Genomic DNA, 27,472 nt, shown 5'->3' on the forward strand with positions numbered 1-27,472 from the left:
TGAAAAAACTACTGTACTTAAGTATCACTTTTTAGTGTTTTTATGATTTCTTTACTTTTATAACTTATTAGCTGACCCGGCAGACTTCTTACTGCCTAAATCTATAAATAAAAGACCTAAACTTTTGTATGTACGTCAAATAATATTGTTTGCGTTTAGAAATTTAATTTGTGACAAAACTTAAGATATATCAATCTACATAAACGTAATCTGATAGATAGTTAACAACTGTATTTAATCTACCTACTATAGTTATCTAAATTTTGTTTTTTTTACCTTCTGAAAAAGTTAGAAAGATATAAAAAATTCTAGTAGATTATTCATTTTAAACTATTATTTTAATTTGATTTCTGAAAAACGGGGGACACATCAAAGGAAAATCAAAATTGTTTTTTTTATTTAATTCCGACTATTTTCAAATTTATTCACCTTTTAAACCTTCTCTGGACTTCCACAAATAATTCAAGACCAAAACCTAAAACTCGAGAACGGCTGGACTGGTCCAGCCGTTTTAGCGAGACTAACGAACAGCAATTCATTTTTATATATAGGTATAGATTACTACGTAAGTAGAAACTTTGGGTCATTTATGTTGCGTCAGTTCGTCTAGTGTAATGATGTAGCTGTTAATATTGATAGTAATAGTGCCTTTGAGCTTCTAACGACTTCTTTAAAGTTCAACTTTGTACAAGTGGCGGTTAATGTTACAATGTAGTACTTATACACTCGTAAATGGCTTTTTCAGAACTGGTGAACTCATTAGAACAAGTTAGAGAATTATCTGCCATAAGTTGCTCCCTCTCTCTGCAATAGATAGCGGCTGTCTGTCAACTAAAGCCTGCGACAATTTTTAACAAAACATGTTAGCATAAACAGTCATCCGCTGCACCTGTTTTTGTTTATGTTATTGTTTCATTTTAGACCGAACGTTTTCCGACGAAGTGCATCCATTTGTATTTTTATTTTATGATGTACCAATGTTACATCCCAGAGCACCGGTCTTTCTGTTATCAGTTGTATAAAAAACGAAGTATTTTCTTTACTTCACTCGATAACAAACGAAAAAAATAGGATTATCGCTAGGAACGAATGATAGATACGTCTTCATTCAGTGAACGCTAACAACTTACCGCCTTATCCATAATAGTCTGCTAACTTATTGCATTGCTAATTCTCACTCTGTCTTCTTCTATTGACCTAAGTCAGAATGAGAAAAAACACTCCTAAGCGGCTGTTTAAGGTAAGCGGACCATTATGAATAAAGGGGTTATGCGTTAATTTCCCTCCCCGCAGGCGAACACGGGTAATGTTTTCCATTTCTCGTGGTCAACATGTTAAGATGTTTTCTATAACAAAACTGTTAAGCCACGCCCCTAATCTTTTTATAAAACATATTAAAAAACACGAAAACAATACGCTCACTCGGTGAATGCGGCAGATGTACCACTTGTACAAGCATTACGTGACGTTACAGTTGATTCAGACCCTCATTGGGATCGGTTAAGCGCGACAGAAGGTGATACGCTGCAGCCTTACCTGATGAAGAACTTTAACATACAGGGTGGCATAACAACCTTCTCCAATACGTACATTATGGATGCATATCATAGTGTAGTGGTAATGTAGTGATCAGATGAACGCAATTGGGGTAAAATGAATACTTAATACAGATGTACAAAGATCGATTTATATATTTGTTGAATGGTTCTACGAAACAGTTACGATGTTGTGAATATCTCTATATATACAATTCTTCTGTACGTCTGTTGACAGTGAACTCCTCCTAAACGGCTGGATCGATTTTTATGAATTTTTTTGTGTGTTCAAGTGAAATTTTGATGATTTTTGTGTGTCTCAGTGAATTTGAGATTGGTTTAGAACAATGTGAACAATCATTAACGGCTGGACCGATTTTAAAAATTTAAGACGTGTGTACTGGACAACGTCTGTCGGGTCCGCTAGTTATATTGTTGTGGCGATATCATTACGTCCACGGATCCACGTCAGCATTCTTAAGCACTTTGGTTAGAACAGCTGCAGTCCTTACACATATTATTACATTATGTAAATCTATCAGAGTACTTCAATATACTAGTCTAGATGTAACAAGGTCTGTAAGTTATTACTCGCATTATGACGTCACTGTGGATCGTGCGGAAAGCGTAATATGTAGGTGTGGGCCGCTTTGAATATTACCTAGCTATTATTATTATCTAGCGGGTAATAAAGGTAATTAATATGTGGCAGGATTACCCAACGATACCAAACAACGATAAACGTGTTCAAATTCATATTCAGATAATTTTATTCAAAATTGGATGTAGCATCACTTATTAAAAATCAAAAACTACCACCCATTCCAAAACGATTGTCTCAGACCTGAGAAGAATGGGCGCAACAAACTCAACAGGCTTTTTTTTCATCAAAAAAATATGTCTACAAAGCAATATTGTACAATTAAACTTATTATTTAATAGCCTGAGGGCAGTCGCTCCATTCCCAATCCTTGGTACTTATCATTAAGAAAGTCATTTATGTTATAGTAACCTTTACCACACAAATGTTTTTTATCAATTGTTTTGAATAACGTAATACTTTTGTTTTGAACATTTTCTGGGATCTTGTTGTAAAAGCATATATATCGCCCCGCAAAAAACTTACCAGCTCGACTGAGCCGAGTGGTAGGCTTTAAATATATACTGATAAAGGTTGTCAAGTGCGTGTCTGTTTGCTTCCAGTACATCGGGACGATGGACGTACCGCGTCCAACCAGCCGGGTGGAGATCGTGGCAGCGATGCGCCGAGTGCGGGTGAGTGATTCATTTACTGTACCTTACACTTTTATGGTAATAATAACATACTTGTATGGTAATACACTACACATACATACACTAACTTCTGCCCATGTTTCCGTCCGCATTATAATTGTACGGAACTCCTTCGGAATGGCGTCTTCTTGAGTACCTACAGCTTTTTTTATGAAAATAAGGGACGATACGAGCCGGATGTTCAGCTGATGGTAATTGGTACGCCCTGCCCATTACAATGCAATGCCGCTCAGGATTCTTGAAAACCCAAAAATTCTGAGCGGCACTACAACTGCGCTCGTCACCTTGAGACATAAGATGTTAAGTCTCATTTGCCCAGTAATTTCACTAGCTACTGCCTATGTTTGCATTTTGCATTTTGAAATGAATAAACTCCTTGTTGCGCGAATTAACTCAAAGAGTATTTTTAGGTATATTTGATTGTGTTATTTTAGTTGAAGTAAATTATACCTACACCAAAACCTAGAAAAAAGAATGTAGTAAAGTATTAAGGTAAATACACCTACACGTTCATTCATGTACACACAGAAAACGTTTCACTTTACGGCGTCCAGATGGCGATAACGGGTAAGAAAATTTAATGTGCCGAGTTGCCTATCAATTTCAGTATATTATTACTCCTATGTATAAGTGAACTGTGGCGTATTATTGTGTTACAGTATGAGTTCAAGGCAAGGGGGGTGAAGAAGCGCAAGGTCATCGTGGACGTGTCCACCGAGGGCGTCCGCGTCACCAGCCGCGCCGCGGTCACCAAGGGAAAGGTAATTACCGTCTTACACACCAAGTACTAATGCATCTTCTTCTTCATCAGCCGGAAGACATCCACTGGTGGACAAAGGCCTCCCCCAAAGATTTCCATGACGATCGGTCCTGCGCATAATGCATCTGATCTACGCAAATTAAATTTGTAAACAAAATTTAGGAACAATGCGGGACTGGAACCCGTGACCTGTCGGGTTCCGTTTGAGCGCTCTTCCACTGAGCCAATCGTTCGAGTGACGTATCGTTCATAAATCTTGGTATGTCTTGTTCAAGTCTCAGATTGTGGCTCCGTCTACAGGACCTACTTTACAGTTGATAGCATACCTACTCAACCCTAATATTTGCATATCAGCTAGGAAATTGACTTGAGATGTCGTTTTTTAAATCTAAACACAAACGAGTCCCGCATCGTTCATAAATTTTGTTTTCAATTTTAATTTGTTAATAAATAACTTTGAATTAATTAATCGCAGAAGCGAGGGTTACCACTTTAAAAAAAACAACAAATTGCTTGCACCTGATCTATTTCTACAAAAGTTCAGAATCATTGAAATAAAACAAACACTTTTCTCTCCGACGACGTTTTCTCATAAATCACGGAAAATTTCTCAGCAGCTATTGGATTCGACATTGCATTTCCTAGTGACGATACTATGATAGTCGTTCACTATTCTTGTGAAGATGTTCAGTGATGTCGAATAAGTGATTAAAGTATGACGTAGCTAACTTGAGCCATTTATTTCCTTTGATAACAGCAAACCCTTTCGAAACTAGCCTTGTTCGCACTTTAAACAATATTTTCATCCTTTTGAATTCAAGTTATTACCAATGATATTTCCCCACTCTCTCTTCTCTAATGATCCACCTTCATTAAAACATTTACTGTACTTCTGTCTGATTCGAGTGCAGGCTTGTGTCGAACAATTAGTAATTCACCAACCCATCTCATACTATAACTACTTTTCGTACCTTTCAGTTTATAAAATTACAAAAAAGGTTGAATATTGTTTTATAATTTATTTTAATTCCATTTTTACTCCCTGACAACCATTTTCGTTCTCCTTCAATAACTGTTCAACTTATGAAATACTTTATACAAAAATTACGAGTTGCACTCCGAAGGTGCAGGCAGAAGTGAAAATTTTAACCTTTAACGTTGTGCATTTTTAATATTTTGGAATGGTAAGGGAATAATTTCGCACGAATTGCTTTATTTATCAGTACAAGTACTAGTATTTATGTGGTTAAGTACAATATGCATTTATTGCGTTATCATACGCAAAAATGACAATTTATTTTACATAAATTAATTTACACTTCAGAATTATTACAATTATATTACATTAAAAAGTTTATCTCTCAGAAAAATCAATTTTTATCCATAATTTTAACGACAGTCTTACGAATTTTTGCTCAGGTCACGTGTCGTGCCGCGACTTTAACATTTTATACCCATCCCAAGAAAAGTGCTCAACGCCGTTAAAGAAGTTTTCACTTCAAAAATTCTCGCACGGTCCACCCGAATTAAACCTGATAGCAATCGTTCATAATTATAGAATTAGAATATAAAGTTCACGGACAAACAGCACTTTGGTACTAGGTCCTCATAAGTTATTCAGAGAGCGTTTCGTCGGTCCCGAAACACGCGCCAGCTTTATTCGACAAATCCGACAACAAATTTTTATTTCCCCGCAATTGTATCGCTAATACAAAAATTTAAAACCATTTTGTTCCCGCAGCTTAGTTCGAGTAACGTGACGGTGAAACGAATTTGAACAATCATATAAGTTTCCTCACTGACGAAATATTTTGATGCGCAGTATGGGCTGTATGGCATAAGTTTATTGTGCGCGTGGTTAACTTTCTTTGCAAACGAGAATACGCTTACTCTTATAGATATTATGTGATACCTAAAAACATCACAATATATCATAATCATCAGCCAGAAGACGTCCACTGCTGGACAAAGGCCTCCTACAAAGATTTCCACGACGATCGACTCATTCAACGTATTGGCCAGGTCGTCGATATATATTACCATTGATTACCGATACATCCAAGCGTTGAAGTTTTGTATGGAAACGCCACCATGTCAGTCCGGATGAGATCTCGAAGTCTATCCGACTGCAGCGGGGAGTCAGACAAGGCGATGTCACATCGCCCAAGTTCACCGCTGCGTTGGAAGATGTCTTTAAGCTTCTGGACAGGAACGGACTGGGCATAAATATCAACGGCGAATACATCTCTCACCTTCTTTTCAAATATAATCCAATATATAAAGTTCTCGTGTCCCGGTGTTTGTTGCCAAACTCCTCTAAATCGGCTTAACCGATTTGTATGAAATTTGGGTGTATATCGGATAGTTCTGAGAATCGGCCAACATCTATTTTTCATACCCCTAAATTATAGAGGTTACCCTAACCCTACATACTAATTTCAATTTTTTGACAAACTTTTTTATTTTTATTTAATCATAATATGATTCAGCATTGAAAAATACACACAACTTAAAATTTTCACGCCTCTACATTCAACAACAATTTTTGTATCGCGATTCTTATATTATTCTGTTTCATTCCGTAATAGGGTTTCAAGATTGCAATCGAATATAATAATTGTTGTAGCAAGATAATGTTTTTTATACACCAATATTTTAATTAATTATTTTTTTTATTACTTTATATGGCAATACAACGTTTGGTGGGTGAGCTAGTTTTATTATATAAATTACGGAAATAATGAAAAAATAAATAATATATTTTCCATCAGCGAGCGCTCTTCTAACTGGCCTAACTGTTTGAGTGACGGATCGTTGATAAAATCTTGTATGATTTGGTAGTTGTTGTTAATTGTGGTGAAAATTGGTGATGGTGAAAGAAATTTCTACATTCTAGCGTTCCTTAACAGGAAGGTTAAGTAGACCCGATCTATTTATCAGGGATCCAGTACTCTTTGAATGGCATCGTTCACCGAGTTATCGAAAATAACTCTTGGCTGGTCCCTTTCATTGTGTGTCTTGTGCCGAATTTATCATGGACTATTTCCTGAAAGCTGTTTGACCTCATCCTTCTGCGGTACACAATCGTCGCGCTACCCACAACCATCTAAGGTCCGGTACCCACCAAAGTGAACAGGAGAGAAGATGTATTTAAATAATTAATCAGACCTTGTTATTTCCACATCTCTCTCCTCTTTAGCTTTGATGGAAGGCTCAGGAATGGAATAGATCAAGCGGAGAGGAGAGGAGATGTCTCATTTTTCTATTGAATTTTTAACCGCGTCTAGCGATCAAGCGGCCGGCGTGGCAGAGTGGAGATGCGTGTAGCTGGGCGTGATGCCGTCTTTCTTTCGTAGACATCACTTGAATGATTTCGAGCTCTCACATCTCCTCTCCGCTTTGGCGTAAATAACCTTACAGCTTCGCGGCTTATATCCTTTCATCTCCTCTCCTCTCCGCTTTAGTGGATACCGGGCCTTGAGTGACGTCCTCGTCTAGAGTGTCATTGCAGGGCCTCCACAGAGCGGGTTTCAAGGCTCTTTCCTTCTACATTCAACAAAATTGTGGAATTGATTAACTTGCATAATATTATAAAGACTATATGACTTGGAATCTTACAGCAATACTGTACAGAGGCTGCTCAGATTCCTCCAGTGTATATGTATAAGAATAAGCACATATGTAATCCTAATGTCCCAACTCATACCTATTTTTATCATTGCTATTTAGGTACTTATTGAAGCAACAACCACAACACATACTGTTAAATAAAAAATCTATATTGTGTGACTTGCAATTTGCCAAAATAATGAAGTACAGTATATAAGACGCTTTTCTTCACGCAAAATAGGCGCGCTGTAGTCGTCGAGTTGCGGATAATAGCCCGTGATAACCTATTACCTATATATATATAAGACGCTCAAATCAATCGTCAAAATGAAAATGAACAGCCTCCTTCTAGAAATCGCACCATACTGTCTCACACATCGACAGACCTTTAATAAATTGACCGACGGAACGAGTTTCCTAATTAGATAAAGAGCAATAACTCCTTGAGTACAATGAAATTCTTTGCTAAGTCCTGTTTAAAGGCACTAATTCTATAAATACTATGTAACAAATTTAATGTTTGTTCTAAAAATTGAGAAACACGTGTAAGATAGTGAGCAACAATTGCGTTATAATAAGTTTATTTGTTTCAGGGCTCCAAGCTGTTCGGTCGGAAGAGCAACTCGTGCACCGAGTCAATCGAGATAATGCATCATCCAATATACCGCATCTTCTACGTGTCGCATGACAGCTCTGACTTGAAGATATTTTCGTACATCGCACGTGATGGCGCCACCAACGTTTTTAAATGCAACGTCTTCAAAAGCAAGAAAAAGGTAATATTATTATAAATTACACGAATGAGTCCAACCAACTGTCACATTATATTGTGTTTCGTAGTCTCATCCATTGTGGTGGACGCGGCGATGGCGTAAATGAGCCAAGTTTCTAGTGAAGTTTATACGCACTTTTTCAATACACTTGCGAGGAGAGAACAAACATGAATTGCAAAGATCGTTTAATTATTAAAACAATTGGTGAATGTACAATTTTCAAAACTATATTGGATTATTTTTTATGGCAATTTCAGTTTTTATTACATTGATGCTTGCCACTTTTTTTAAAAATCTTCATTTACTTCTCGTGTCAAGGAGAAGGCTGAAGAACCGAATGACTCATACTACGAGATGTACATGGTTCTGGTTCGAGGCAAAACTCTTTTGCCTCTGGCTCCAAATTAATGGCAGTGCCTTATTTCGTCACTGGTTTTTTCTTTCTTATTAATTAAGGCGTCTATTTACACATTAGGGACTGCATCAGAACACTTAGTTAGTTTAGTTAGTATATCAGTACCCGAATCAGCCGACGTTTCAGAAGAAGAAGTTTCGTTCGGCTATTGCAGCCGACGTTCTTCTGAAACTATGTCCGGTGTAAAAATCGGCGTCAGGCAAACCAAAATACTTCGCTATTTCTCTTGGCATATTACCAAATTTATTAATACCGATTGAAAATAATAGGAAATAGCGCGTAAGTTTTTTTTCACGCGCCAAATGTAAGGTGATTGATTAGGTACATATAGCCATACAGCCTACTTCAAAATTATACCTAAGTGTTGTGATAAAATGTATATAATTAAAAACAAATTATTGTGAATTATAAGCAATTTCATTATAATAAATGTTTTTTCGTCTTAATTATTATAGACACATTTATTTCTTCCAAAAATTTAAATGGATTTTCAGTAGCTTGAAACCTCTTTGTTGTAAAACTGTATTACTCGGTTAAATAGAAAATGCTCTGCTTACCCTCCGGGCCAAACGTACCTACTTCTAATAGGTATTATAATTCATTTTAACTATTAGTTTCCATATGGTAGCGAATTTTTTTTAAATATATAAGTTTAGTGTTTTGAGAATTAAAGGAGAGAAGATGTATCGAGCCAAAGTAATTTGCTCCAATAAGTTAGTTTGACGCCAGCGGCCGCATTTAATCGACGTTCCAATATAATTTGCAGTTAGCTACTAATTTAACTTTGTAGAGATAATTCTATTATACACTAGTATCACCTAGTGTGTAAAATTATTATAAAGGTGTGTGTTAGTTATATTTCGGTTTATGGCCCTAAGAACGATGCAATAAGGCTCATTTTACGAGCATGTGTGTTGAAAATATAATTAATTAATATGTATGAGTTAACAAAGTCCTATTTTCCATCAATTCATAAACACAATGTTTCAGTGGTAAATACTTCTTCATAATTAATATTCTTAATATTATAGTGACTTGTATGTTATTATGTATTACCTAAGAAGTTTTATTTACGTTTTACTAAGTTATGAATATTGAAGGTGGGATACGCGCTTTAGATGTTATGGAACCAGTGAACGTGTGACCTGCTACCGGTAGGTTTTCAGCTCACTCGTATAACCTTCAAAAAATGCGCGTACACCTTACTTAAAGGCCGGCAACGCTCCTGTGAGTTTCTCTGGTGTTGCAAAAGATTGTGGGCGACGGTGATAACTTAACACCAGGTGACCCTCGCTCGTTTGTTTCCATAATAAAAATAATAATAATAAACTGCCAAGCTGGCACCGCATCTCGGGACCTCTGTTGGCGAGTGTGTGGCCGAGTGGTTCTATTGTCCATCCGTCGACAACTGGCCCGTTCGCCCTCGCTAAAAGTTCACTGCGAGTGTCACTATGTTAAATGAAGTAATGAAAAATATGACAGTCGAACGTCAAGTCAACGTCAGTCAACGCCGCGGACGACCTACTGTATAACCAGAGGAATCTTGCTTTGCCCTTGAGGAGGTAAAATGACCTTCGTCCACTTTTCCTATGTATTAATTCTTTAAGAGAATCTTCTTTTATACACCTACTATCTGAAACCATAGTCAGTATCAAAAATATATTATTACTTACTTACTACTACTTACTCCTGCGGCGCATCGACCTTTGGCTTCTGAAACGAGAGTGTTCCATTTATTTCGGTCCTGCGATCACAGAGGACTCAAATTCATGATTTTCATCACGCACCGGTCAGCGTTCCCCCGGTCTTTCCGCACTGTACTAGGGCGACCTACTGGATAGTGGCTGAATTCAATTCTTCTATATTTAGATCAAGTTCCACACTTTTATTTTTTTTATTATATTAATCAAAACTGCATATTGTTTATTTTGCTACATTACTCGATCATTGCTGACGGTATTATTTCAAATATAACAGACACCGAAACAACTTAGAAATTAATATATTCGATATAAAATACTACATTGGAGTTTTACCGAAGTAGACCGTTGCGCAAGATTAATAACGTTTGATTACTTAAACATCAATTTATGAAGATAAAAAAAATAAACTACGTTTAAGAAAACCGACTTCAAAAACTGAAAAGTATCAAATAACTAAAAATTTTATTTAATACACCTCTTATACATACCTTTACTGTTAATATTAATAAAATACTATTATTATTGTGCTACCTTCTGATAGGTTTTAAGTCAGTGCCAAGCCCTAAACAAAATAAAACTTAATATTATAAACAGCTTACTTATTTATTTAGGTTGTCTGGCCTTGCGTGTCTGTCCACTTGGGTTGTTTTTTTCTAGACGAAGCTATCCCGCTCAAAATCACGCGTGGCAAGTGTAAAGGCAACCTTTATTACATTTGGCTTGGCACCGACTTCAAAGCTATCAATATGTAGCACATACAAATAATAGTATTTTATTAATATTAAAGGTAAAGGTTTGTATAAGAGGTGTATTAAATAAAATTTTTAGTTATTTGATACTTTTCAGTTTTTGAAGTTGCTTTTTTTAAACGTAGTTTATTTTTTATTTTTTACGTTTTAGTGTCAGCTAATAATAATATATAATCAACTTGAATGAATACTCCAAAAAAAAGCCGTACACAGAAAGCAATTATGTCATCCAGGTAGACGAAATTTTTTATATATATGTTCATAAAATGAAATCTATTGGGCCAAACTATGTAATTTTTTTATGGGACCAAATGGCATCTATTTCGCATCAAACAAAATAAGAATTACGTAAATCGGATCATAAATCTCAGAGTAATCGGTGTACATACATAAAAAGAAATACCGATCGAATTGATAACCTCCTCCTTTTGGAAGTCGGTTAAACATGGTTTGGATTGGTGCACTTCTACTGTATTATATAAAAATAAAATTACAAATTGTTTTCAATTAATTTATTATATAATATATCCCAATTTAACAAAATATTATGTAATGGCACTTACCTTAATAGCTTTAAGACGGTTTCCTGGTATGGGGGTGAAACGATATACCACATTTCAATATATTTTGAATGTATGCTTAAAATTTAGTTTTGCCTATATTAAAGATTTATTTTGTTGCTTATAAAACAACATGGATATGATATTAAGTTGATTCACTTATAACAAGACACAAAAGTAATGTAATTGATAATTCAAATCTTTTGAAATTGAACTTCATGTTGGAGACGATGTTTTCGTTTGTCATAAATTACTTTTCCGTTCGTAAAACATTTCATTCCGCCAGTAAAACTGATTCATATTTACCTTTGTTTGAACGCCTCGTGACGTTGTTACGTCTTTGTCAACAATTCTCCGTAAAAAATTCAAAATAACTTTACGAGTCCGTTTTAAAAGTGTGACACTTTACTTGAATGGCAAGATTCACGTCTTGAAGTATTCTCAAATCAAACTTATTTAATATCAGAAGTCGACGATGTAGGGTCTAATTTGAGACTGATCTTAGGCACAGTAGACATTGTCTATTATTATTAGTATTACATAAATATACAGTGTGAACTTAAGAACTCACGATGGAAATGACAACTTCATTGTGGCGAGGCTGTTTAAATTAATAACATTTATAGAAGAATTTAAATTATTGTGATCAATAATTATTTTGCTCTGACTGAACGCGCTACCTTAGTCGGCTCGAGCCAAGTTTCATATAGAATGAAAACCACAAAATAAAGTACACAGCACATAACGAAGTTTTCTTAAAATGTTACCAGAGAGTGTATTGTCAATTATTTTTGATACTATCAGTCAACCCCCCGTCTAGACGGAGCTACGAGGTGCGCTAAGAAGGAGAGAGAAGGATATTTTAAATTTAAATATTATGATGCGTACCATCTGCGCTATAAATCAGCCATTGTGATATTGGTCGCGATTTTGATTCCCGCTGGGACAAATATGATTCGTGTATATTTTTCTGCCAATCCTGTATATATCCAATTTTATTGGAGTATTTTATGTATCAATGAATTCCAACAGTGCATCCAAATTTTGTTTAATTAAGGGAGATTTTTAAATCATCTGCCGAATCAGTGGACATAATTTATTGAATTAGGTGTTTTTGCGGTAATCCATAATTATCCAATTGTTGTGAGCTTTCTTGAGTTTAAATTCCGCTAAGTCTTGAATCAATTCGAAACTTCGACCTCTACACGAGGAATCCTCAGGCTCTGCCATGCGACTGAATTGAATGAGTTTTTTTTGCGACTATACAAAGTAAAAGGGCTACCCTCCGGGATAACGACGGGAGGGAGGTGGTGAATGCTCATGCATACCAACGCAGCCTAAGTGTGCGTTGGTTATGTGGTACTACCCACGTAAAAACATAAGTGCCCACCCACTAAACACCACCTGAGGTTGGCTTTGTGCAGGTATCTAAACCTGACGACCTTCTCATGGGGAGAGAGAGGCGGCACTCCCTATGGAGCATCCACTGGGATATAGCACATAAGGTGCTATCTAATTGGGACTAGTGACATCAGAAGGATGATCGCAAACTATATGTGAATCGAAATGAGTCTGATTATCTCCGGATGCCAGGTCAGACGAGAGTTGGTTAGAGGGATCGGTGTGGGCGTGTCTGGGTCTCCTGAATTGGTGACGTGAGTGCAGTATAATCCACTGCCTCCTTAATCAGGGGATGGGGTGATTGTCTGGGGGCCTAATGAAAGTTCAGACAAGCACTTTAAGTGTTATTGGATGGTGGGGAGCTAAGCCCCGGTAAAGATCGTTCCTGACGCACTAGTGAGAAATGACCGCCTTACGGCAGAAAATGGATTGAAATTGAATGAGTTTTTTTTTTTTTGCGCCCAAGCAAGGGAATGGGCTACCCTCCGGGATAACGACGGGAGGGAGGTGGTGAATGCTCATGCATAACCAACCAATACATAACCAACGCAGACTTAGGCTGCGTTGGTTATGTGGGACTCACGTGAAAATCAGTAACCTCTCTTTTATACCCTCGTCCCGTGATTTAGGGCGCTGTGATTGGTCGGCATTTGTGACGTATTACCCCCGGAAGTGATAATATGTCAATGTCTATGTATGTACGAAGTGTATGTTTGTCGAGCTATCGAATTGTTTGAAGACGAATCGTGGCGGAATTCACACTCAAGAAGGCTTACAACAATAAGATAATATAATAATTTCATAAGTATTCAATACTAGAACTTTATTCAAGTTATTACAACTACATACTATTACTACTATTATACTTTGATTTAAAGAAAGAAAGAAAAACATTTATTTCACAAAACACTCACAGGTTATACTTTATATCTATACTAATATTATAAGGCTGCAGTGTTTGTTTGTTTGTTTGAACGCGCTAATCTCTGGTACTACTGGTCCGATTTGAATGATTCTTTCAGTGTTGGGTAGTCCATTTATCGAGGAAGGCTATAGGCTATGTTTTTTTTTCAAAGTTAGGGATCCGTAATAAAATTGCTATTTTGTAACACAAGGTGTAAAATCGAAAACCTATTTTTGCGTGCGTTGCAAAAACTATTGACAATAGAACAAAATGATGTACAGGCTATAATATAGGCAATATTTTATTACTTATAAAACTATCGCGTGGATTATACTTTATATGGCAAAACAACGTTTGCCGAGTCAGCTAGTAAAAAATTAAAAGTACAAAAGAAACCAAAAAAAAAACGTAATTAAATAGTAATTAATTTAAAATTAGAGAGTTCCTGTGCAGTGCAGGAAATGGGTCACCGACTCAGGATTATCTGTGACACGGCCGTGGATATGAAACAGCACTGATTTTCAGCGGTGCCCGTTTAACTTTGAAAATACAGTGCGCTCGCCGTATAATAAACAATTCACTTATATAAACAATTCAATAAGACATAAATATAAATCTCAATATATAAAAGACGATAATAATATAATTAGATGTTTTAAAATAAAAATTAGTATTAAAAGAAGCGTATATCTATAATATTGGACTACACCTATATTTTCACCATCAATGCAACCAAAGCTGATCTTGTTTTTGTCGTTCTAAGAATCGTGACTTACATTTCCGACGAAAATTTCAGACTTACTTAATTATTATGATATAAAAAATGGCGCGAATCAATAGTTCCTAACACCGCCATCTTTATTTCCTCGTTCTATTTTAAAAATGCTTTAATGAGTGTGCTCCTCCAGAGCAACAATAAACGAGTTGTTATTACAATAAAGAGCCCATTTACCCGCTTAGTCTTCCTCTAATGATTTGTTAATGTTTCCCGTGGGACATGCACCGTAACAAACTTACAGACTCACAAGCCGTATTGTGAACTATCATAATTATTCGTCTTTTGTGCTTTTTCTAGTCGATAACAGTATAAGATTTTACTTTGGTTACTTCTGGTTGGTAACGATGGCTTGGGCGAACGAATGTGTAAACTCCATGTGCCTCACTTTGCACATTTGAAATTGTATCTTAAGAATTAATTAATACCGTTCGATCGTTAATTTAGATATATTTGAATCCAGAATTTATTCCATTCCAGTTTTTAACGTGATAACCCTCTCTTCTGAGATTGGAACGATGCAAGAGCGACATCTCCAGTCAATTTCCTAATATGCAAATATTGGAATTGAGCAAGTTATCAACTGTAAAGTAGATCCTGTAGATGAAGCCACAATCTGAGAGTTGAACAAAGCATATAAGATTTTATAACTATACGTCACTCGAACTGTTAGATCAGTTGTGAGAGCACTCACACGGAACGCGAAAAGTCGTGGGTTGGAGTCCCACATCGTTCATAAAATTTTGTTTTCAAATTTTATTTGTGCATTTAAATATGTCAATCTGCATTTACAAATCCATAGAGGTATATCGTTTAGTGCCAATTTAAAAATCATAAATGGATTGAAAAAGGTTACAGTAGAACACAGTAGACAGCCAATTCCACAGTCCTCGCTATAACTGTCAGTATCAGCATGTACCGACACGATCTGTATCGCAACATCGCCTTTTAATTACATTGTTTCGTAATATATTTTGTCTCAAAGTGTATTCAAAAGTGCTTTCGAGGATCGCGTATTCAAATTAAAGTCCCAATTCTAATTAAAACCTTATTTATACTAATTTATATATATGGAGAGTGTTTTAATATTCACACGTCATAAATAGCATTATAGTATCTGTATTTGAATGTGAACGTACCATTTTACAGTTATACTTCTTCGTTTTTGTGACAGCTTATTCTCATTTGATACTCATAAAGTGAAGTGTTCAGCACGCCTAACAGGCCGTAGTAACTCGACCAGGTTTTCAGTTGACCACCAGAGAGATTGCTGGCTTGAACTTAATTTTTATTTATGGGATAGGAGGTCAACGAGCGTACGGGTCACCTGGTGTTAAGTGATCACCACCGCTCACATCCTCTTGCAACAACCAGAGGTATCACTGGAGCGTTGCTCACCTTTAAGGATGGTATACGCGCTTTTTTTTGAAGGTACCCATGTCGTATCGTCCCGGAAACACCGCACAAGGAAGCTCATTCCATAGCTTTGTAGTACGTGGAATAAAGCTCCTTGAAAACCGCAGTCTTTAACTTGAAATATATTGCCTGCACCGCGGAATCAGCTTAAAAATTCATGACCCGGTTTACCGATAAAATGAGATAACTAAAGTCTCTTTAGGTACCGGTCGAAGAAATAGAGTTCTGGTTTTGTTGAAACTTCAACGCAAATTATGGCTAGATAGCCATATAGAGTGTCAACGTCTGGCCGATGCTCCTATACTCCTTTGGGGCAACAGAACGTGATCAGTACGCTCATCCTCCTCTTGCAATAAATAAATCTCGGCGTGATTTTACGCTGGAGCATAGAGCAGTAGCACTATGCACAACTCGCCCCGTGAGGTCGTGGTGAGCGGAGTTCATGTCTCAACAACGGTGTTGTGTCACGTGGAGATACAATGTTTCAAAGATGCTCCTCAAGATGTACGCGTGCCTGGCTATATAGTAACCTCACACATAAAACTCAGCGTGAGGCGTACATCATACTCAAGGTTCTGGTGGTCTCACCACGCGCCCGGTCAGTGACAACCAGAATACTTCTGTGGGGAACCCAAAGTAACTAAGTTACACGGTAACGTGACTCCCCCACATTATAATGTGATCAAAATTTTTATTTTCTATTTATTTATGTAGGAAAACCAACAGTTTTTAACAAAATAAAGTTAAATTTTAATTAAGCACAAACAAACTTAAAGTTCCATAAAAATAAACACAAACTTAAAATTACAAAGCAAAAGGACGGTCGATGAATACATTTGACAAATATTCACTTACAAACTAACAATTACATTGTAACCTACATTAAACATAAAATAAAATAAAAAGAAGAAAAACATTTTAAACAAACATTACATTTTTATTATAAAAGTCATATGAGCGTCTAAAAAATATTACATTAGTAGTTATTGGTTTGAATATAAAACGTTAACTTTAAACGAGAATGACTGTCACGAGGGACTTTGTACTTAATCCTCTCGACGAGAAGTTGGAGTCGATATGGTTATTTAGAATCTTATAAAGAAATAAGAAGTTAAAAAATATTATATGTAGAGCGTATTTCAGAGAGATCTTTAAAAATAACAGCGAAAGTAGTGCCTCTCAACGTTCGCCATACCTACGAGTGAGTACTCAAAGTTGAGTGTAAATCTGTGTATTATGCTAAACCGCGAAATCTCTTTATCCGCGTTAAAAAATTCGTAATATCAAAAGAAGCACATCCAGGTAGTAACGGCGACAGAAGACATCATTTATTTTGAGCAAAGTAAAAATAGACTATAATAATATGTGCGCCATCGTGTACCGTCCGTCGTGAACCATTTGTAACTAGACGGGTTATATTTGTGAAGTGGACGCGGTCGATCATGAACTACTGATACAGAATTTATAACAGCACAACGACTACTGATCCGAGATCGCCTGGAGCTGTGCCGCTGAATGACTGTTGCTCGTTTGTCAGGGTTATACATTATCTGATCTTGTGATTAGGCACATCTTACTGGATTTTTAGAAAACTATTTATACATATTCTTGGTTTGCATTTTAGTTTTGTTTGGACGAGCAACTATGATAGTTATTATTGGTGTAAAACAATCGTTATTGCCGCTCATCTGTCGGTGTGTGAGGAGGAAGTACAAGGGTCGGCTCGGTCCAGGATGTGTTCATAAAAAAGTTATACTTATTTGGCCTAACGAAGCAAAAATCATTAAAATGATTTATTCCTCGTGCTATTCTACGTTTATAGAGAGAATAAGTTTGTAAAAATCTTGCATAGATGGCTTTGACAATTAATTATTAAATAAAGAATACGCATGTATGGGCTTGAACCCTTTGCCTGTCGTAATAGTGGATGAAGAAACCAAAAAAAAATTAGGAATGACGCAAACGTCAGAAAATCTTAGGAACCAACTTCCACCTGTTACTTTTGTGTTACTAGTGATGCGCGCGCATCTTAAAATTTCACTCTCATCATTTTTTCATACTCGTAACGCGCATAACGAACTATAATGTTTCAATAACGTCTCTGTATTTGTTATGACAAGTACTTAGAAATTAGTATAACATATCTGGATATGTATATTAATGTACTTCAGCTTTTATTAAAAACAATATAAATATTATCGTTTGGCCAAGAGAATAAAGTGCAAGGGAGTCTGAGTGGCGGCGATGATTTACCACACCTACTACAAGTGTATTTATCATTAGTATTCCTGCGTGAGCTAAAGTGTAAATGTCCAATATATTAATTATTTTATTGTTCTGATTTGAAGCGCTGCACACCTGCTACTAACTATCTACAGATAGAGATAAATAACTACCTTCTACTGTCAGTAATTAGCTGTCAATAATCTGAAGCTGTCCCAATATACCCGTTAAGTCATTCTTATCGCGTTATATTAGGACGCGTGAATTGCAATTTCCATACAAACTTCTGTCGCTCGTAAGCTATACGTCCTCCCATTGACAGACGGCGTGTACGGATAAGGAGAGTCACCGTCGATAAGTTTATTGGGACAGAAAAGTCAACGATAGTTACAATTTTTATCTCAAGTAAGAGATAGACTGAATATTGGGAACGGCGGTAGCTGTACGAAGCGCTATCTGATTGTCAGATAGATTGCAGGTATACGTCGCTTGATAGATTCAATATTAGGTAACTGTGGTGATTTTAGTGTTTTTTTAGGGCTAAGAGCAGCTTCCGACAGTGGCCAGAACCTTAGTGTTCCGAAGTCAAAGTAAAATTAACATTATTCCATTAGGCTTAATCTGTGCACTTTTGAATTGTCTAGGGACAGTTGCTCTAGAAAAGATAAAATATAGTAAATTTAAGTGCTTCTAATAAAGTAGGAATATAAAAACATTGCCAAAGTATTAAAAATAAATAATTAATTAATTTGTGTATCTTGTAGAAAAAATATTCTTTAAGAGCGCATTTCTTCGAATGTATTTATAACCTTTTTCGGGTGTTGTCAGCTCTCTATGCTCACAGATTTGTGTACAATATATTCCTTGAATATTTTAGTTTTTATCGATTTTCCAGTAATGATTATTAATAATAAATACTAATTTTGAATAATTATTAAACATGAATATTCAGTGAGCTAATCAGTTTGTTTACTATCGAATCTATTACAAAGATAGATATGACAGCATCGGACATGATAAATCTATTTGTAGAAATAATATAGTAGTGATTAATGGCACTCAGGATATATCTGGACGGTGCGAGTTGAGTGAATTGTTACGGAGCGTGCTGCCAACGTGTATGTCGTGATCGCGGAGTATGGACACTGTGCGGTAGACTTGAGACTACAGACTCCTCCTGCTGACCGCTGCTCGTGTCCACTGTCCAGCTGCCAGAAGCGACTGGTCACAGCCAGTAGGAGCAGTGCGCTCGGAGACGTCGCGACGAGGCACTGACTCGGCCGTGTTTGTTTATTTGCGGTGTCGGACTGACGGCGCTCGGTGCCGCACGCGTTCGACATGCCCATTGCCCCCAGCCAAATCAGTTGTCCCGTAGGATCGAGTGCGGTAGAACGTTTCACACAAATCTGAAATTGCTAAAACACGCAACGGTTGCGCGCTGACTAACCATATGTGTTTTATTTGCTAACAACGACATGTCTAACCATAAGGATGTTGAAAAATACCGACGCAATGATCTCCTGAAGAACTTACCCTCAGAAGTGCTTCTGAAGGCGCGGAGTACTTTGGTGTCTCTCGGAGCGCTGAAGCCAAAGGAACGGCAGAAAAAGCAAGAGACGAAGAACAAGAATAATTCTGAAAGGCTTAAAAGTAGTCGATCGGAACCGGAGTTCAGAGAAATTAGAAAAGTAAATCATAGAAGTCGCGTCGATGAACCGTATGTTGGAGGAAGACCCAGGCCTCTGTCAGTGGGAGCTACCAAGCGGTTTGATGAAGATGTCTACTGGAATTACGATCCGCCCGAAGATGCTTCACCCTTGCATCGAAGATACGAATCAAATGCCGAAATGTGTCTACAGTCGCGTCTTGTGTTTCCGTCGTTTGAAAGACTAAATCATGAACTTCACACCCAGGATGTTAATGAAAGACCGCGGAAAAAGCTTTCGTTTCGTGAACCTGAAATAGTTGGTGGATGCGCTGGTGCCAGTCGCTCCAGTAAGCTGATGGGTGTCAATAGCCTCTCTCGGCGACCTGATCGAGTATCAATACGCAGTGAGCCCGACCCAAACATAGAAATGATTGAATCAGATTTACAGGTACAAAAGATTCTAAGTTAATTCGCATATATTATAAGCACCAAAAATACTGTCTGTATCCAGCGTTATGAATCATACAGACAGACGTACAGACAAAAAACTTGTCTTTGGTATTGATAGTAGAACACACATATTCATTTTGTTGGTATTGATAGTAGAAAAGACAGTAAGTATTCATTTTAAAAACATTCAATGTGCAGTTTTTCGTTTGTTACTATTTCATTATAATATTATTGATTATGCTTAACGCCCCTGCAACCTTCTTGCGAAAAATTCTAAATCATCTACTCGACGAAAGGAATAGTGTTTGGGTCTAATAGTTCCATAGATATCGTGATGAATGAGTACCACCCATATACTATCTATGAAATCTCTTACGAAAAAATTATAGACAAGTAAGAAAAAAGTATTTAAATTATTTTCTAACCTCTTTTGTGAAACGTGTCATTTGTATTTTTGAACCATTAAATATTGTGATGTCATACATAATTGTATTATGTGTCCGCCTAGAAAATAAAAAGACCAATAGCTTTCTTCATTCAATTTTAATAATTGATGTTTATAATTTATTTGCTGAAATCATAATACATAGCTTTTCAATTTCTCCGTAGGCTTAGTATAAAGTACAATTTATTACTCGAAAGATAGTGTGATTTCATTAGTGGGGTGTATTAAGGCCCTCGGCTTTGCTATAAATTGCACCCTCGTTAGTAAAAGCTACGATTTTCCCCTTGGTGGACATTGAACTATTCTGTTCCAGTGTATCATTGACCCCGGTGTATTGTTGAGCAAAATATTGAGAAACATAACGATATTATTAAGTTGACTAACCTGTTCAATCCACTATCTTTCGTAAATATTCACATAAACAAAACAGTTTCGTAAACCACCGCGCCAGTTTCAAAGAAACAATACGTACGTATGTTGACATAATTACTTCAGTTTATGACACCTATTTCCCCAAATCAATCTTGGTTTTACGATCTTACAACACAGACTCAAAACTGAATGATGTTAGTCAACATTTAAACGAAATCTTTACTCTGAAATATATTATTTTTAATGTGGGCCGATTTACCTGCCGTAGGCTATACAATTAATATTTACTGTAAATTATACTAGAAGTAGGTAAATAATAATCATTGTGGTAATAAAAATAATTGTGGTATAATGAAGTTAATGGCAACATATCAACTGGCGGTGGAGTGTTCCCGACTTAGCGACCTGTAAGCTTATACTTAAAAAATTGTCGCACTTGAAATGCTGGTAAAGCAACTGCTTGACATCGTGTTGTGTCATCGGTGATCGGATTTTCACTTCTGGCCCCGGCAGCCTCATGCCGCATTTTTGTATTTCTCCCCTATTATTATTACACTAGCTGTGCCCCGCGGTTTCACCCGCGTTTTTCTCGTTTCCGTGGAAATACCGAGATAAAATATTGCCTATATTATAGCATGTACATCATTTTGTTCTATTGTCAATAGTTTTTGCAGCGCACGCAAAAATAGGTTTTCGATTTTACACCTTGTGTTACAAAATAGCAATTTTATTACGGATCCCTAACTTTGAAAAAAAAGACATAGCCTATAGCCTTCCTCGATAAATGGACTACCCAACACTGAAAGAATCATTCAAATCGGACCAGTAGTACACGAGAATAGCGCGTTCAAACAAACAAACAAACACTGCAGCTTTATAATATTAGTATAGATAATGTTAATAAGATTGTCTCACCCATTTTTCAATGGAAAATAACCGAAAATTTTAACAAGCACGACGCATCTAAAAGCTTACTTATTAACAACTTTCGAAGTGCTAAGCATTTTGTACAAACACAAATCTATATATATAAAAATGAATTGCTGTTCGTTAGTCTCGCTATAACTCGAGAACGGCTGGACCGATTTGGCTAATTTTGGTCTTGAATTATTTGTATAAGTCTAGAGAAAGTCTAAAAGGAATATATATGAGAATGCTTGGAATTAAATAGAAATAACGATTTTGTTAATCCTTTGATGTGTCCCCCCCGTCGTTCAGAAATCAAATTGAAAGAATAGTTTTAATTGAAATAACTAATTACAATTTTTACATTTCTTTCAAACTTTCTTAGGAGAGGTCAAAATAAACTTAAACTAAATCTTAACTAACTATAATTTACTACAGTTGTTAACTATCTATCACATTTTTTTATGTAGATTGATAAATCTTAAGTTTGTTTGTAACCGACTCATTTGGGCGCGAATTTGATCCACTTTACACGGCGAAATTTCGTTCAAACAATTATTTTTATTTCCAATTTTCATTACAACAACAGGGTGCATATTTTACGAAATAATTCTTGATGTTATGATATATTATTGAGAAATTCGTAGAAAACATTATTTAATTTATTATATACAGAACAACGCCTGTCGGGTCAGCGAGTATATAATAAATTTATATTAGTAATTACAACAATGTTTGTCTGTTGGTCAATTTTAGTCAGTGTTAGCACCCATTCAAAATACTTGCTCGATGGGCGTTGCGATTTAGATACAGGTAGCGAATAATATATAGTATTATGTATGAGCTCTTTATATGTTTATTATTATTCCTCATAGTATCCGTAGCGGCTGCCTCTTGGTTTCTGTTAGCTGTAGGTATTGTAGACGAAAGCTCGCAACAGTTAGAGCACCATGTATAGTGTTATAATATAAATCACTTGCCTACTTTGAGAACGATTCAACGTGACGATTCATTTATTATTGTCTTATATTTATTTTTATTGAGCAAATAGATGACGCATTCGAGGAAGCTTTTATACGAGCAACGTCTATTTTTATCAGGGTCCACGTCCAATCAATATATTAATATCAATTTATATAAAAAGAGATATTTGTGAACATTTGTGGGCGCGCGGGGTTTTCACGAGCTTTTTGTTAGCTTCACATGTTTGTTTGTAACCGACTCATTTGGGCACGATTTTGACCCACTTTAAACGGTCAGATTTCGATCAAACTTCGTAGATTTATCTAAGACCGATGAAAATACATTAATTTGATTAATCAATTGATGGTTTGAAAATGATTCCATCTTTCAATTTGCAAAATAATTTTCATCTATCGTCTATGAGGCAGGAATTGATACTAATATTAAATTTCAATATGTATATATATATTATATATTCTATTTAATAGTTCGATTTTCTATAAATAGCGTGATTTTAAGTTTTTTTTTAACTTCTATTTATTAATAAATGACTTATCTTTGTAACCTAAGTATGAGATACCATCTAGTTAAACTGACATCTCCGCACCTTTTTGTCGTTACTTGTTTACTAATCCTAGCCATATTATTATGATTGGATTAGCCGCCTCTAATTTACTTCATCTAGATTATATTTTTTCACAACTTGCATACACGGTGTTCTAAGGCCGATAGCATAGTTGTGTGCACAAGGTAAGGATCCTTACCTCCAAAAAACTGCTTTTTAAGCACCCAAGAAGCGAGTCCTCTAATGTTTGATAGCATTTGGTATCAGCAACCATGAGGTGACCAGCAGCATCTAATATGAAAGTATAAAACTTGAACAAAAAAAAACTAATAGAACATCTGGATTCGAACCGGGGTCTTCTACTTTCCGGATCACCCATCTGAGCTATTATAGTCTTGTATATAGTGGCGAAATTTACCTTTATATTCTAATGTTATTGTAGCCGTTTCACATTAAAACACGGACAAAACTAATTTTTTTTTAGAATTGAAACCTAGCCAGATCGTTTTCTCGCCCTGGAAACTACTTTTACACTAAATTTCATTAATCGTTGGAGCTGTTTCTGAGATTCCGATTATTACATACATACAATAATTGCTCGTTTAAAGATATAAGATTAGTAATATCCTCACCACTTGAAAGTGTTTACAGTGGCAATAGTGGCACGTTGGAAACTGAAACAAGAGTTTCAATGCTTGGCAAGCGTCTGAGCGACAAGTTGTGAATGATAGTACTGGCCCCTTTCATCGGTGCCCCGGCGCTGCCCAACTGGAACCGAAATACACGCGCTAAATACTTCCGTGTGTATTTACGTAATCGTGAGCTATCGTATTATCCACCTAATATTGTATAGGATTGTGACAAGTTCGGCCCGAGGCGATACGGCGGCAATTCCACCGCGGACGTCTCTCTTATGTATTAACAAAACTATGTTGAATTGCGAGATATTTTGAACCTGAATCGCTACGTACCGAGAATTGTTCGAGTATTATTTGTCTATTATTAATTTGGATGCTTCAGCTTATGTTTCTAACAGGGCTGTCAGTATTGAAATTACAACAACACTCTGGGTTAAGGGCATTCGTACTGGACGGATAATATATATTGATTTCTGTTTTACGGTATCCTCTCTCCTTTTGCCCACTATTGGGATTGTTCACGTTAAAACTATTACATAAGAATCATATTTAAATATGTGTTTATACATATAGGTTATTAAAATTCTGTGAATCTATTAAATTATATAGAACATAAAATATTGCATCGGTTAGAAGAATATGAGAGTGTCTACTACCAAATTATGTTTAAATATGTTTCGGATGATGATTAATTTGAACGTTGCCACTATGATCTTGCTGCTGATGATGATGCTTCCTTGCGCTTGATATCTGGGAGCTGGCGCCTGACCTGACCTAGATATAAGGACCATAGTACCAGCAGCGGCTGCAAACAAAATTAACATATGTGTCGTACCCGCATTATTAAAGTGATTTACTATTTACCTATGTTAACTTATATTTTTTATTTATTTAGGAAATCAAACAGTTTTTCACAAAATATAGTAAGCACAAAGAAACTTAAAGTTGCATCAAATTACAAACCAAAAGGACGGTCATTAAATATATTTTACTTATTTATTTTATTTATTAAATTATTATTATAAAAGTGACTTGAACGTCTAAAAAATGTATTTATAAAAGGCTAATGAATACTTCACTGTATGTAGTTGCCAGTAATTAGTAAGACAACAGAAGACGCCTCTGCCAATAGCTCACTTATCAATACCCGATAAGTCATTCCTATCGCCTTATTTGACGCGTGAATTGAACGTGTACGGATAAGGTGATATACCGTCGATAAGTTTATTGGGACAGAAAAGTCAACGATAGTTACGATATCTCAAGTAAGAGGAACGGCCGTTAAAGTAGTTCACCAAAACATTCAAGGATTTTCTTGAAAGAACTAGAAATTTCTTTATATTTACAAACAATGACGTTCTGTCATTATTTACAAAGTCTAAATATACATATAGTATGTCAAATAGTACATTAGTTAAAAATAACACATTAAATTGTATTGAAAATTATAACATTGTTAGTGCATTCAGTAGAGGTACTGTCATTATAGGTGGTTCCGTTATTCTATTATAGAAATATAACAAATATAAAGACCGAAAAGAAGCACCCAATTGAACGAGTTATTGAAATTGCATGTGTAGAATTTGAGCAATTTATAATTGTATGTATATACCCCCTTCTGGAAACTATTTGGTTGAAGTTGCTATGGAAATTGTATTATACTAAAAACATAATTTGTAGCACTAACAAGAAAATAGTTGTCTGTGGGCACTTGAATATTGAATTGACAACTTGAATTTTGTATCAAGTCTATATATACAAGTAGGTTCATTAATTTATTTAGATCTTTTAATCTTTACTGTGCTTCATTTGAAATTACTAGAAGCATTCCTACTATGGCTACTTGCTTGGATAACATTTTCTGTAATTGTATTGTTATTAATTGGAGAGATCAAAACATATGACCTGGACCTGAGAAGAACAAACACAAGGAAATCAGTGGAAAATTTTTGCTTAAATATAATTTCGTTGCAAAAAATTAATGAATTAAATAATCCTTAGGGCTGTCGCTTCATTTCCAGTCTAGTATGATTAAGAATTTAGTAACACATTTGTTTTGTTCATTTTATGGGATCACGTTTTAAAATCATAATATATCACCGCCCCATAAAAGACTTACTAACTCGCCATAACCTAGCAGAAGGCGTTACAACTTAATGATTCTTTCCTGTGTTGATCTTATTGCAATCATTGTTTCTAGCAATTTTGCTTATGTGCCTTAATACATTCATCACATTTTCAAGAATGTGGGAAACCACAGGACTTTCCTTTGCACAGGACGCCGGCTTGATTATCGGTTCCACAACCGCTCCTATTTCTGCTGGGAAGCAGTAATGTGTAAGCTTTACTGTATTTCGTTCAGAAGGGCGCCGTAGTTAGTGAAATTACTGGGCAAACTTGACTGAATATCTACCTCCGTCACTATTAAGGGCCATACCCTTAATGGTGACGGAGGTATCAAGCAGAATAATTTCTTATAATATCAAGTGCGAGATAATTTTAATGTGTGAAATGCGGGTGAAGTCGCGGGCAACGAGTCGTTTACGTTTTATATGACGACTCTATGATTATTTTACAGAACAGACAGACAATTTAACTGTAGTTGATTATTTGGATTGAAGCATAGTTAAAGTAACGAATTGCTTGTCACAACACATCAGTTAAATCCGCTTTTAAAAGTTTCCGAGATTAGCATTCACAAATGCACCGACAAATGGACGAAACAAGAAACATACAAAAACATTTGAAAATTACTGTTTTGGCCTTGGTCACTTACGATGTACAATGTTAACAAATTGTTGCTTTTATATTATACTAGCTGACCCAGCAAACGTTGTATTGCCGATATTAAAATCGCGATACAAAAGTAACTGTTGATTGTAGATGGGTGAAAATTTGAAGTTGTATGCATTTTTTAATGCTGACTCATAATCAAACAAATTTAAAAAATAATGTCAAAAAAATAAAAAAAATTGGTGTGGACCACCCTTAACATTTAGGGTGGTGAAAAATAGATGGTGTCCGATTCTCAGACCTACCCAATATGCACTCAAAATTTCATGAGAATCGGTCAATCCATTTCGAAGGAGTTTAAACTACAAACACCGCGAATGAGAATTTTATATATTAGATGATGCACAGACATCTTAACAGTTTTATTTATATATATAGTTAACGCTGTTGTTAATTGTTATCTACGTTTCGCTGTTCCCAATGGACAGCGAAACTCTCACGATGGATTTCGTTTTTTTTACTTACTTATGTAATAATGGCCTACACATGATTTCTTTCGGATAAGTGTACAAATAGGCTAATGGTATTGTTGTGCAGCTTCCAAAGACAGACAGACACACACACATTCACAAGCTG

The 27,472-nt window shown here is 35.9% G+C and overlaps 1 protein-coding gene across 3 annotated transcripts in view; it reads left to right on the top strand.

The window, feature by feature from the left end:
• The window catches only part of LOC126978460 (carboxyl-terminal PDZ ligand of neuronal nitric oxide synthase protein), a 158,658-nt gene that overhangs the window by 103,536 nt on the left and 27,650 nt on the right, over nucleotides 1-27,472 (top strand). For 2 of the 3 annotated variants that reach the window (XM_050827274.1, XM_050827273.1), the window contains exons 3-5: nucleotides 2,739-2,810; nucleotides 3,488-3,589; nucleotides 7,791-7,973. In XM_050827274.1, the coding sequence (XP_050683231.1) occupies nucleotides 2,739-2,810; nucleotides 3,488-3,589; nucleotides 7,791-7,973 (357 nt within the window). Of the gene's footprint in view, nucleotides 1-2,738; nucleotides 2,811-3,487; nucleotides 3,590-7,790; nucleotides 7,974-19,277; nucleotides 20,213-27,472 lie in introns of those variants that run through there. The other variant, XM_050827272.1, reaches the window with a different exon arrangement.

The sequence above is a fragment of the Leptidea sinapis genome, chromosome Z (assembly GCF_905404315.1).
Source record: "Leptidea sinapis chromosome Z, ilLepSina1.1, whole genome shotgun sequence".
Classification (NCBI taxonomy): Eukaryota; Metazoa; Arthropoda; class Insecta; order Lepidoptera; family Pieridae; genus Leptidea; species Leptidea sinapis.